General features: G+C 32.3%; 1 protein-coding gene across 1 annotated transcript in view; it reads left to right on the plus strand.

Annotated features, from left to right (window-relative positions):
* PURG (purine rich element binding protein G) overlaps nucleotides 1-12,978 on the plus strand; it is a 32,582-nt gene extending 19,604 nt beyond the window's left edge. The window contains 2 exon segments of the mRNA XM_019750506.2: nucleotides 12,089-12,122; nucleotides 12,125-12,978. Coding sequence (XP_019606065.1) covers nucleotides 12,089-12,122; nucleotides 12,125-12,192 — 102 coding nt within the window. The 3' untranslated portion in view covers nucleotides 12,193-12,978.
* The last annotated feature ends 1,650 nt before the right edge of the window (nucleotides 12,979-14,628 follow it).

Raw genomic sequence — 14,628 nt, forward strand, 5'->3', positions numbered from 1 at the left:
AACTCTAAATTCTTACATGCACATTGAATTTTTCTGTCCCTCCATTTCTATGGCCATAAAAGTTTCATAATGGCTCAATCTGCACAAATTACCACAGTTATAAAATGATCGATATGCCTAGGATTATCAAGAAGGAGCTTACAGAAGTTCCACATGTGCTTTTTGCTATGAGAGGAATAAAACAATAATAATTTTAACTCATTTGCTTTACTTTCTTAAGTAATAGCAGTAATTTCTGCTGTATTTTTAGGCGCTGGGTCCCTCCAGAGTTATCAGGAGTCTCAGTGGTCTTAGTACTGTGTTTCCCCGAAAATAAGACCTAGCCGGACCATCAGCTCTAATGTGTCTTTTGGAGCAAAAATTAATATAAGACCCGGTATTATATTATATTGTATTACATTATATAAGACCGGGTCTTATGTTAATTTTTGCTCCAAAAGATGCATTAGACCTGATGGTCCGGCTAGGTCTTATTTTCGAGGAAACACATGCTACAGGATAGTAAAGACCAGACTTTGCTGCCAGGCAGTCCTGGGTTCAAGTCCAAATTCTGTCAGTTATTGTATAATCTTGGGCAAATTATATAACTTTATAGAGTTATTGTGGGAATTTATTCAATCAGCATTTAGTTTATACTTATTAATGATTCACTGTGTACTGGGCCATCATCTAGGGCCAGAGGATGTATCAGTAACAAAACAGATACTGTTCCTTCCCCTCACAGAACCTAGAGTCAACAAGAATTCTCTTAAAGAAAATTAAATGTCTTAAGATGCATGAAGCAGTTAGCAAAGTTTCTGTCACATAATAAGCATTTAATAAATATTAATAACACCATTATTTTTCCCAACCCATAAAATATATCATTCCCTAGAAGGTATAACCAAATTATGCAAAATTGAAAAGGAGCCTTCTTTTACCACAGGAACTCTCAGGTATAGCAAGGGAGTTGAGTTAGTTATAATCCTTTGAAACTGTTTTCTGTTAAATATGCAACCACACAACTGCTTAAGCAGAAATTTCTTGGACAGGAAACAAAAACACTTTTATAAACGGAAAAAAAATTATAAATTAGCCTTCATCAAAACTAAAAATCTCTGCTCATCAAAAGTCACCATTAAGAAAATAAATAAGGGGGCGGCCAGTTAGCTCAGTTGGTCAGAGCGAGGTGCTCTTAACACCAAGGTATCTGGTTCGATCCCTGCACGGACCACTGTAAGCTGCACCTTCCTTAACACGTTGCGTACGGATGATTAAACCCCGCCGTATGCAACGTGTTAAAAAAAAAAAAAAAAAAAAGGAAATAAGCTGTGCACAGACTCAGAAATAGTAAAGCATACTTTTATTGCTGGAGAAAATCAGAACTGCTTTGTCTCCTTTTTTTAAAAAGATGATCATTAGGCATTTTGCATGATTTAAAGACCAATTCCCCTACTACTAAAAGGATAACATTCACCTGTTTCCTAGTATTGGTGTAGGTCTCTATAATGACTTGACAACTTAAGATTTTCTTGTCTAAAGCTGCCATGAACTTTGCTGATTTGTTGTTTGTTGTTTTCCCTGAAGGAGCCGTGGGAGTGATGTAACACCCTCATTTTATAACATAAGAAAATATTAAAGATGTCATGTGACTTGTTCAAAATCATTTAATTAGTCATTTCAGAGCCTGAACTAGACCTTATTAAATGGTCTTTCCACAATTCAATGTCTACTTCTCTATTACTTTGCTTGAAAATGAGTGGGAGATAGTACTTGGGATTCATTCAGAATATTTGTTTTCTCTTAGCTAGAAGAGTTTGTCATTTGTTTATTTAATTTGAAAGTTGAAAACATTATTACAAGATTATGTTTGTAGGTCATTTTGACTCTGAAAAAAATAGCTTTCTCATAGTTGATACACACCTTACCCCTTGGTTTCAGGATAGTAAAGGAACCATTAGAATTTAGGGCCCAGTTACTGGCAGAGGCTCCTACAGATCATCCTGATACTGAGCTTTTCCTCATTTCATATAATCTTGAATTGTATTTTTTCTAGCACTTGGTATTCTGTTTTCCTTTGGTACTTACAAATCCTTTAAACCTCTCACCATCTCAGATATGTTCACATGAAACATCTCACAGCTATCCTTTCTATTAATTACGTAAGTTTTTATTGATCACTCTGGAGAAGGAAACGATGTCCTTTAATGTCACTGAGGTTTTTTTTAATAATGTATAGCTAAACATATAGGTTATCTTGTGTCAGTTCATTGTTATATTACAATTGTGTCGATTTACGTTTATGTGATTTTTATGTCAGAATAGCAGTAGCAGCAGTAATGATATGTGGCTTAATACTTTCAGAGCATTGCTTTTTTTGCTAATTAAGGATGTGCCTATGCTTTTCCTCTTCAATCATACTGAATTTTTAATGTGCAGTAAGAAGCCACTATTTGAGGTAGGAAATGGCAATTTGAGGGAAATGAAAGCATTCATTTATTCAACAAACACTTACGAGTTTCTTCCTATAGGCCAGGCATTGTGCTAGGGAAATTGCTTACTTTTACTTTTTTTTTTCCCCTCTAATCTCAGGTGGAGGTGATGAAGAATAGTAAAATTATATGTCATTTAAGATGTCTTTGTATGACATGTGCATTTACAACAGCATAAACCATTGGTGGGTTTGAATTAGAATTACAAAAAGAAATACATTGGAGAAATAATTATCTGACTTTTTATTACAGTTTTAATTTTGCCCATGAATACTTGTCATTATTTGGAGATAAGCTCTGTTCAGGATATTACTATTTTCTTCCCAGAACCAGTAGAATTGTTTTTTGCTTATTTTTAGAATTCTCAGATAGTATAATAAAGTTATTTCAGTAGGAAATTGGGAATTCACTGGATATTTTGACTCTGAATGTAACCCCGTTAAAACTCATGAACACATGGCCCCTTAGATTTGAAATGGAGAGGTAGGCATTATAAAATAGGACCCAATTACTAGCATTCAAAATGGTTTTAAAATGTGATATACCATATATACAGTTGATGATGCACCAAGTAAGTAGCATAAGGTAAAACCTTATTTCCTTCTACCTAAATGTTTTAAGTTAATCAGTCTCCTTCTAATACTAGTGGTGTATTACTTACTCCACGATATCTACCCATCCTTGGAGAACCCCCAAAAAAGTAAAGGACATATTGCCATGATCACTTTTAAATAGCATTTGAGCCAAGTTTTTAATTAATTTTATGGTTTTATAAACTAATATTTTCACAATGATAAATCAGACTTGGGAAACTAGTGTACTTTTTAAACATAAGATACGTTTTATAGCCTTTCTTAGAACGGATACATTGAATATGGTCCAAAAAAGAATTTGTCTTCTTTTTTCTTCAGTAATAAAAAACCTGTTTTGGTTCAGTGCCCTTATATAAAATCCATGTCCTCTGTACAGTAGAAGCCATGGCTCCTATTCTAGGATCGATCTGTTACTCTCTATGGGACAGTATGAAGAGAGAAGTTTTGACATGAAAAAAAGAAAAATGCCACCCAACCTCTAATGCTTGAGCAAGAATATTGTGTTTAGTAGTAATGCTTTTTAACATTTTAATTAAGATATAATTTACATAAAGTGAAATACTCAGATCTTAATATATCATTCGATCAGTTTTGATGACTATCAAGACACAGAACATTTTTCCCACCCCAGAAAATTCCCACGTCCCTTTCCCAGTAAACATTCCCACCCTCCCCATCCCAACTTCCAAAAGCAATCACTGATCTGATTAATTTCTGTCACCACAGGTTAGTTTTTTCTATTCTGAAATTTCATAGAAATGAACATGAATTTTTTGTATTTGGCTTCTTTCACTCAGCCTGCTTTAAGATCATCCATGTTGTTGAGTTTATCAGTAGATAGTTCTTTTTTATTGCTGACGGTATTTTTTTAAAAACAGGCAAGAAATAAGCAGATCTTCACTGAGTATCTTATTTGACACATACTACTACTAAATCATAGCAGCAAACCTATAGGTACTAATAATTGAGGGGACAAAATAACCTCTAATATTAATATTCAATACAGTACTCCTAGCATTCAAACAACTCTTCCCACCTTAATTAATGTATCAAGAGGTACTCTTTTGGGAGACTAAATTATTCTATTAAAAACAGAGGTCCTGAGCAAGTGTACTTCAGCAACTGCAATGGCCACAGACTTGTTATTGCTTCTTTCACTTTATATTTCTGCTTTGACCTTGGAAAGTAAATGTGAAAATAATTTCAGGTGAGGATATACTTCTTATGATGGTGATAACCTCAGTAGCATTTATGTACTCTTAAAATTATATAACAGACCTTATTAAGTTAGTGGATCCAGACATTCACTCTGATCCATAATTTATATAAATGAAAGGAGAGTAGATACAATGAATGCAACATCCAGATTGTATTTTTGCTAAATCTTTGCTTAAATTTTATGATTTTAAGCAATGATTCATTGAGATTCTGGAGAGTGGCAATAAATGTAAGCAAAGATTATACCATGACTCTGATGAGCCATAGTAAAATATGTACCAATACATAAATCAAAAGGGTGAATTCTTATTATCTGCTGTTGCCTTTTGCAAGATAATTCTGTCCTTACCAAAGAGGAATCTGAATTTTGACATAACTAATCACGGGAGAGGCTTGAGCTGGCCTTTGGCTAGTCCATCCCAATTTTTACCGTCTCCACCTTTTAAGATTCTAAAATAAGAAGCTGCTGAACCACCAAGAGATCCCAGAACACTATGTTATATACTATAGGCATACCCAACTGGCACTTTCTTAACTTTATGGAAAGTTGTAGGTCATTTCAATGTTTATACAACTATTCAGCAAAGGAAAGAATAACCATATGGGACTGCAGAGCGTGTATCAGTTTTATGGAAAACAGCACTCAAATAAAATAAATTTGCCAGATTACTGAGAGAATATTAATACATTTTCAGATTATTCCCATGCTTTGAATCCTTCATCCACTTACTTTCTCATTTCTTTTGACTTTCTGAGTACCACTAAAAACAGACACCTTCCTTCTTCCCTCTCATACTTATTTTTCTCCATAGTTCCTAAATTATTTTACCATGTTCATATTTCATTCTGATAATTCAAAAACTTCTGAAACTTCCCTTTAATATGACCTACTTTAGTGTAGAATTTGGCCTAAGTCTTATTTCTTCTAAACAGGAAGTTACGTTTAAACTACCAAGAGAATCTCTTTAGTATAATTTAACCCATAAAGAGGACTGGCAGTGCTACCATACTAAGCTTCAAAGATATGTGTTCTATTATAAAGACATTTAACCACTTTTGAGCAATATACATGAATTCTTTAAGCAGTTTATCATTTTAGTTGTAATTAATTTTAATTAATTGTTGATAATGTTTGTTGCCATGTGGAAAAATGAGACTATGGTCATTGTTCCTATTTGAGTATGAGTGATGAAACCAGTTTAATATTAGAAGGGTATAAGTTTGATTGCCAGTTGAAGGATTTTGAAAAGTAATAGCTTAGCAGAAATTAAGGCTGATAGTAAATCATCTTTCCTCGTTCCATGTATTTATGGTTCTGGCTAATAAAAATTAGACTTTTGCTTCCAGTTTAAGAATGAACAATGTTTTTGTTGCTTCTCAGTCAAAATGTTCTAATTAATAGTTCTGTTTTTACTAACATATATAACAGTTTAAATTAAAATTTAATGTGATAATCATTTGTTTTTCCACTGATCTATTTAAAACCAGAACTCTAATTTTTACCAGAAATAATTTCACCTTCTTCCCTTTCAAATTGGAAATAAGGTCCTGAATGTAAGACCTGTTCTTTAAGGGACACGTTCATGTAAAGTAGTAGGAGCAGGAGCTAATTTTGCTGACAATATGAAGTTTTATAACATCCACATTATTTTGAAATAGTTCAAGTAGATTTATTCAGGATTTAAAAGGCTTTACATGGTATTGTTGCAAAAGAAGTGATGGTGTTTTAAAGAAAACTTTAATATTCACCATTGTTCAAAAGTTCCAAAACATCAAACATTTTGAGTTTAACTATCCTTGTTTCTTAAAAATAAAATATACTTTCTGGGTGGCCACGTAGCTCAGTTGGTTAGAGCGTGGTGCTGACGGCGCCAGGGTTGCCAGTTCAATCCCCTCGTGGGCCACTGTGAGCTGCACCCTCCTAAAAACACAAAAATTAAAAAAACAGAAAGTCTGAAGAAAAAGTATATACTTTGAATACTGTGCAGATACCCATCTGATCAGAAGAGGAAGCAGATAGCACAATATAGAATTTTAGAGCTGGAAGAGACTTTGACATAATCTAATTTAACCTCAGCATTCACGTAGCTCACTAAAATCACTTTCTCAAGGCTCTTCACTTTTCTGCTCTAATTTCCAAAAATATTGAAGATCCACTAGTCCCCAATTCCTTTTGCTTTATATGTGTAACTGTCTTCATTCCCTTCTGATATTTTCCATAATTATGCTAATGATTATACACCTATGAGGATTATTTCCTTTGTTCTTTATGCCTGAATTAGTTTAAGAAAAGAATAGTGTATCATATGCTGAAGACAACCTTTAATTTAAATACTTGGCAAAAGGAAAGGTGAGTAATTCAAAATTTTAGAAGTAGTTGTAGTAACAGTCCATCAAATCACTGGTCATCTGGAGAACACATACCATGTAGGCTTTGCTGTCATGATTTAAGAGTCAGTAATACTACCCTATTGTATAGGTGAAGTAATATCACCTACCCTACTCTAGTGGAGAAGTAAGAGCGGGCAAGCACAGCTTTTCAGTTGGGGGGGGCTGTTTTCTCAATCCCGTTTCTCATTAAATCAACAGATTTTATTTTGCATACAGCATAAGCTAAACACTCTGCTATGTCTGGATATACAGCAGACAATAAAATCTAGTCTTTGGCTCCAAGGAGCATGTGGTATACCGTGTTTCCCTGAAAAGAAACCCTAGCATGATTTTTCAGGATGACATCCCCTGAACATAAGCCCTAATGCATCTTTTGGAGCAAACCTTAATATAAGACCCGGTCTTATTTTCGGAGAAACACGGTAGATAGTTAGCATATGGCAATGCTAGATAACTGCCTACAGAGCGGAAAAGAGATACAAGATCTTTTAAAACCCTTTGTAGCTCCACCACTGCAGAAGCAATTTATTAGCTTTGCCTTCCTTATGGAGAGACAATGAGAAATATTTATCATAACTAATTGTGGGGCATTCTGGAAATGAAAAGTGCTATAAAAGAGCTGAATAATAGCATACAACATTAAATTATATGGTAGAAACAGTTCTCATAGGTATGTGCTGTATTTATGTCATCACTATAGGACTGTTACCAAGGAAAAGCTAAATTAGGTAAATAGAATTGCCTGCCTTTTGCAAAGTCAAGAAAATATCTATTAGCAAGAGAGATTGTAGAATCATATATTTGGGGTATTATATGAGCTAAATATAGATGGAATATCAAATATAATGTGTAATTTCCATATGTTTGCAGCTTCTATTAACAATCTGCATGTCAATGTTTAATGTATTTATCTCTAACAATTTTTAAATGCTGCCACTATCCAAGACTATTACTTACCAACAAGGGATTATACTTTCATACTTAGAAACTATAAGAAGGTTCATTAAATTACATAGAATGAACATCTAACCTTTTTGTGATTAACCTATCAGTATTCTAGGTTTGGGGAAGTTGTTATCAATGATTTATCATGCCTGATCCTTTCTGATTTTACTTATTTTTTAAAGTTTCTTAATTCTCTCAGAGGCCTAGGATGCCAATTTGTATCCCAGTCTACATGCTCAGAAGATGAAGAATTTATAGAATTGAGCATTTCTTTTGTATGTTTTTATATAGTCATTCATTATACCCAAGATTGAGATTCTCAAACTATTGGAAAAAGAAGGGGTTCCTTTTTTATAGTCATTTAATGTTACATGACTATGAACTAATACTAATTTTAACATTAGCTCTTTTATGCTTTTCACCCTAATTAAATGAGGTAATAATGTTTAGCCTGTGGTGTAATAGAGGACAGATGATATGATTTACATTCTCTTTCCTCTGAACAATATGATTTTTTGGGGGGTCTCAGTTTATAATGAGACACGTCTCTAGTTTAACTTCATCACACCCAACAAAAATATTTAAAATTTAACCTTATGTGCATGTCACTTATTTTTAAAATGTACATTAATATAATTATTACTTAATAAAGAGATCTTCATTTTTTATTGTCTTCCCCTGATTTAACAAATTGATTAATATGGAGAACTTCCACACAGTTGCTTATTATTTTATTTGTTCTATGTATTGGTGCTTTTGTCTCTAATGTCCTTTTGTCCTTATTATTTTATCTTTATACATTTCCATTTAGCATTTCTACTTAGAATAAAGAGATAGAAGCATGAAAATTAATAACCCATGCATCAAACATTTTTGATGTGCTTAATAGGAATGAGCAATTAAGGCTGGAACCCTCAGTTCTAATACTGTTTTCAAAACTCGGTTATTACATATATTGTTGTTTCAGTAATTAAAGAGAGTAAGTAAGGATAATATGTAGTCAGATTAAAACACGATAACTAAACCTATGGTTTGAAAAAAGAAAGCATATGATGTCTGTGCACTGCATAACAAAGTATTACTAAAACTCACCCAAATAAATTCTCATATCTTCAGATTTTATGGGAATGCTCTAGCTAGACTTCGATTTGAATCTTCATAATGACAAAGGTTCTAACATTTTTTAAAAACACATTATACTGTATTTAGAAAATTAAAAATTCATCTTCCTCGTTATACTTCTGCTAAGTTTGTGAAACTGTACTATATTATTATGAAAAAGGTAAAACTTTATATAGACTTGAATTATGAAAAGTAGCGTCATGTGCATCTAAAAAACTTTTGGTAACTTGTGGCACTTTGGTAAAGGAATGTGCAATTATAAAAGTTTATGCCATTTTATTTGTTTTTTAATTGCCAGGAATTACTAGGCTTTAGATTCAAAACCAAACCCAATTTTAAGACTAGCACTTTTTACCTACTGGTAGTTCCTGTTTTTCTATGTATGTGGAACATTTAATTTAAACCGTTGTTTGCAATGAGTTTTAGCTTCCCTCCTCCATCCTAACCTCAAAAACCTCTAATTTAAGGAACACTTTAAATTAATCCAGTGGTAATTAGAAAAGCATTTTGGGTACCATGGCTATTTAATCTGGTGCCCAACTTTAGTAATTTTCTGACAGAAATAATTCCTGAAAGATAATATTCAAACATTTTAATTAGTTTTTATTGATTATAATCAATTGAGTAAGTTGGTGTCCATATAGTCATAATTTATCTTAAAATCTGAAGCTGCCAACAGAACTAAGTATACAGCTGTGTTTAAAATACCCTCATATCCTCCAAAGTGAAATGATAAGAAGTAATAGAATTCTGTATGATTATGGCTACTATATATATTTCTATTAGGTTACCAGTATTTTACTGTGACACACTCATGGGTATTAGAAACAAAATGAAAACAAATATAAATGCCTTAACATTAGATGTTGGCATCAATACAGATTATACATCAGCTGTTGCAATAAAATATTTATGTGCCTGTATGTAAAGAATTTATCTTAGGTTTTTTTATGGTCTTTTCATTTGAGGCTGCACAATCATTTTAAATATAAAGACAACAGAATATATGAATGATGTCCTTGTTTGCCATGCATTAAATATCCTGTTGAATTTTTGAGGGACATTAGCTGCCGTACATTATGACAAAAACTAGATTGTTCAGAAGCAAAATGTGAGTCTTATGTACAAATCACCACATTTAGAAATTATACATCTTTCTCTTTCCTCACAAAATGAATTTAGAATTTACAATTCAAATTTTATCAATTTAAGCTGCTTATTATTAAAACTAACCTAATATGCATTAAAAGAGTAAATGAAATAGACTACAAAAGAATGCTAATTAATAGCATAACCCCATATACTATTAAACTTCTGATAATGTTAAGTTTCTTATAAAGCCTTAAAATATTTTAGTGAAAAAACAGTTACTTGGAAATGAAGGCACTTTATTACCTTGAACTAGCTATCTGTATAGAATTTGTCTAAAATTCCATAAAATATTCTTTATGCTTTTATAAATTTATCCTATTTATGTGTTTTTCTAACGCTTCTTATAATTCAAACTATTTTAACTTAACAGAAAATTGCATTACATAATATAAACAATGAACAATACAGAAACAAAACTCAAGAGTAACAAAAGTGATATAATGGCAAAATTGTTAGTTTAAGTTTGTCTACAGTCATTTGAGGTTAAAATGTAAAATTTAAAGGCTAATTTTGACAGCTTTTATTTTTTTAAATCTTATTTTTAATTGGTACTACTGTTTTGAAATGTTGGTCCAATATATGGGCAATCAAAACTATTAAGCCAGCCTGTCATAACTCAATTTTGTTTAGTTGAGTTTTTTATTAATGTAAACCTAAAACATTAAGAAATCAGTTCACCAGAGGGTAAGGCGAGTGGGGGGTGGGGGGTTGGGAGATGAGGGTAAGGGGGATCAAATATATGGTGATGGAAGGAGAACTGACTCTGGGTGGTGAACACACAATGGGATTTATAGATGATGTAATACAGAATTGTACACCTGAAATCTATGTAATTTTACTAACAATTGTCACCCCAATAAATTTTTTTTAAAAAGAAAAAGAAAAATAGAGAAAAGTAAAGGAAAAAAAAAAAAGAAATCAGTTCTGTTTCTTCTATGCTCAAATCAGCCATGCCTGGTGAATTATCAAGTTTAAACTGGTAACATGGATGTGCTTCTGTGTATAGCTGTTTCCTCTTCAAAAAAATTACTAATTGATTTATACAATGGATTTCATTCAGCAAAAAAACACATTGGATAATTTTTTTCAAAAGTTAAATTTTTTTTGAAGTGTAACCTTACATCTTTTTGATATTTATAAAGATAGGCTAACTTTTATCCAAGAAGAGTATTTCAACAGAAGAATATTTCAAAGTGAACAAACTTTGCTTTCTTTTTTGTTTGGGGACAGTTCACTTAAAAAAAAAAAAAAAACACGAAAACATTTGTCTACAATTTTACTTACCTTTAATTCTTTCTCTGTGGTGGCCATATCTCTATCACTAGTTTTAAATGTTTTACTAAATGTAAATGCTGCTTCATAGACACAGTTATCATTACATAGTACGGAAAGGAGTCAAGTTTATTAGAGGTCTTCTCTTACCAAGGAGGGACTAAAGATAAATTCCATGTCAATTCTTTGGTTTGTCTCTTTGTTTCTTTTTAAAATAAGATATATTAACCCAAAGGTATGTTAATGTCATGGCATGAACAATCTTAAATGTAGATCTATTGAGTATTTTGTGATGCTGCGAACAGACTTTTCTCAAATTTCTGTGATGCTAAATATTTTCCTTAGAAGGTTTTGTTTAATGTTAGATTGTTGTTCTGAAAGATGTTGGTCCTAGTGGGATTTTTAAAAACTGGGAAAATAAATAAACGCATGTATTACAAGTATAGAAATGGTGAAATGTAAACTTAATCGTATAGTACTGAATCTATTTTCAAAAATGTTTTGCTGTTAAATACATACAACGTAAAATTGCTGCCGTACTGTAATTGAGTACTTTTTCCTAAACGACCCTGTTATCACTATTCCAGAATTAGAACTTGGGCAGACACATGATTGATTCATGTGTCTGCATAGATGCTTCAAGGTATATTCTTCTCTTGGTGAGTAAAAATATATTTTCCTTGACATCAATGCATTGAGATCTGAATATACCTGTATCTATCTATTCTTATTGCACATTTCTTATACAGTAATCCTCTAATATGCCAAAATTGGCCTAGACACAACTTAAAATTGAGGGTTTGTTACATGCTTTCTAACAGAAAGGTTTTCAATGATATTCATTATGGGTTTGTACTGTAAAAATAGTAAAACTCCCTTTAAAATTTCATCTATGCTAAATTTAAATTAATATTTTTTCTTTAGCTCACAAATTATCCTAAATCCAGAGAGAATATCAACCTTTTCACTGTTGTCAAATCCAGCATAAGGAACAGCCCTATGACACTACAAAAACAGTTGAGGAATAAGGAATAAGTCTCTTATGTTACACTTCAGAATAAAGGCACTGAGTGAAAGAAATGAACCGAAGTTCATCAAGAATGCAAGGCTTCTGTACTTGACATTCCTCCACGGAAGGGAAGACAAGTGTCAACACCACTGACATCATTTTCAAACTGATCTTATGTGGGATATCTTCCACCACACTGGAGTACTTCTTAACTCTATCAGGCTTTTTATTTTGGTTTTTTGATTCATCAAGCCTTTCAGTTTTCAAAAGACCATTTGTCAGCATTGAGGTAGAGAGACATAAATTTGAAAATACTTTCTTAAGAGATCATGTAACTATATAACTCAATTTAAAAATCGAGGAGGCGGGATAATTTCAATCCACTGCCTCTTACAAGAAACATGTTTTTAAATCTGTAACTGCTTTAGTGTTAACAGGGTACAAAGTGTTTTTTGTCCTGTCTTGTACTTAAAAGGTTCTCATTGATTGGTGATTGTATTGTACTGTATGAAAACAAATCATAAATTGCCTTGTATTGCTTATAACAGACCATACCATGTACTACTTCCATTTTCATGTTCCAAGTTTTTCAGTGATGCATGTTAACAGTTAGGTCCTAAAATTCTGTGGTGCTAATTTTTCCATATCCAATGGTGCTTTTGTGGATGCTAACTGCACACATGCGGAACAAAGCTTGAAATTTAAAACTTTCTTCCCTTCCTCTGTTTATATGAAGTAAAATAAACTAACTTGAATACGTCTCAAAGTATCACTGACAATCTAATAAACTGGTTTATATGTGTCATTAGTTTGGATTTAATTTTTTTTAGAAAGCAGATTAGTTCTACTGGGCCCTCATGTCAACCAAAAATTGATCTTACCATGTGTTTATTTTGTTATTTCATTTGTGCCTACAAAATTATAGTAACTTTGGGAATTTAAATGCAGTTGGCCTGGCTTCTAAAATCAAGTTTAGATCAGATCTGTAAAAACTAGACCTATCAAACCCGGAAATAAGTAAGTTGAGAAAACCAAAAATGTGCCATTAGAGTGCCTTTGTTTATCTTAGTACTTTATTAATAAAGTTTTATCATCTAGCTGAGCCATGAGATAGCATTTGCGTGGAAGCAGGTATGCCTCAAAACCTTTATTGCAATTCCAATGACAATGAAAAGGCCGTCCCTGTATGCTGATATTTAAAGTAAAAGTTCTACTCCACACATAGGAAAATAAGGATGGAAAAATGAAATTGGAACTTCCCAGGACAAATTGTTATCCTATGCCGTAATGACCCCTGCAGTCATCTTACTGCATGTTTAATTTTAGCATCTGCACTAAGAATCACAGCATTAGGACAAATGAAGTTACTATTCTCATGAGAGTAGAGAGCTGTTTCTCTTAAACCAGAGCTAAATTCAATATTAAGGCAGTGTGCAAATTTACATTCTGACCTTGGTATTTTGCCTAGCCCATAGATAATCTTAAATTTAAAAAGAAAAGATCAAAACACATCTATTAACGTTCTGCAAGCAGCAATCATTGATCTCAAATAGAAGATGATCAAACCTATCAATCTAATCTAGTGTGTCCCATGACTGAAATGACACTCCCATACTACAGTCGTTCTTTATTATATAAAGTAAGGTACAGTAATTTTGCCTCAAATAGTTAATCAATCATGCCTAACTTCTAACATCAGAAAATGAAGCTTAGAAAATAGAGCCAATATGGATAGTAGGCCGACATCTCCAGGACTTGAACAAATGCAATATTTACTAAATCACAGCCCAGATATTTCTACTGTATAGTTTTGTAAGTGCCTTTACAGCATTTCATTTTATGGAAACTGGCAAGTAATAAATGTGCTACAAAATAATTCCAGATTTTCTTTAATAAAAAAGAGAGAGAAAGAGTAGGTAGGCCTATGACTATTTTAGAGTATCTTACTTCTGTGGTAATATTTTTGCCTGTTAATTGAAAGAAAAATTAATTCTAATTTATGAAAGGCTGAGAGAATAAATTGCTTTTGAAAAAAATGTACGTTTTAATCTACATGAAAATATCTCTAATTGTGTCCCCACACTCACTAGGTTTATGTATTATTGTTCATCCTGTTTGTCCCACCTGAAAAATTTATTCTCACAAAATTTTTTATCAGTTTTTTCTGTATGAAATTATTTTTAAAACTCATCAACCTCAAATAAAATGAGTACACTTTGTAAGTTTGATTCATTTATGAAAATTATGTAGTCCCTCCCTCTTTAAGTAATACCATTATTTAAGCTTTATTAAAGTTACAAAATTATATTTGTCTTTATAGTTTTATCAACAGTATTTTGGGAAGGTGTGTTTTCTGTTCCTAAGATAATAATTTCCTTTGGCGATCTTAAGCTCATTATGTAAATCCTTGAATGAAAGCACTTTCAATAATGATCCAGATGGTCTTCATTAAGGA

The sequence above is a fragment of the Rhinolophus sinicus genome, linkage group LG04 (genome assembly GCF_036562045.2).
Source record: "Rhinolophus sinicus isolate RSC01 linkage group LG04, ASM3656204v1, whole genome shotgun sequence".
Lineage (NCBI taxonomy): Eukaryota > Metazoa > Chordata > Mammalia > Chiroptera > Rhinolophidae > Rhinolophus > Rhinolophus sinicus.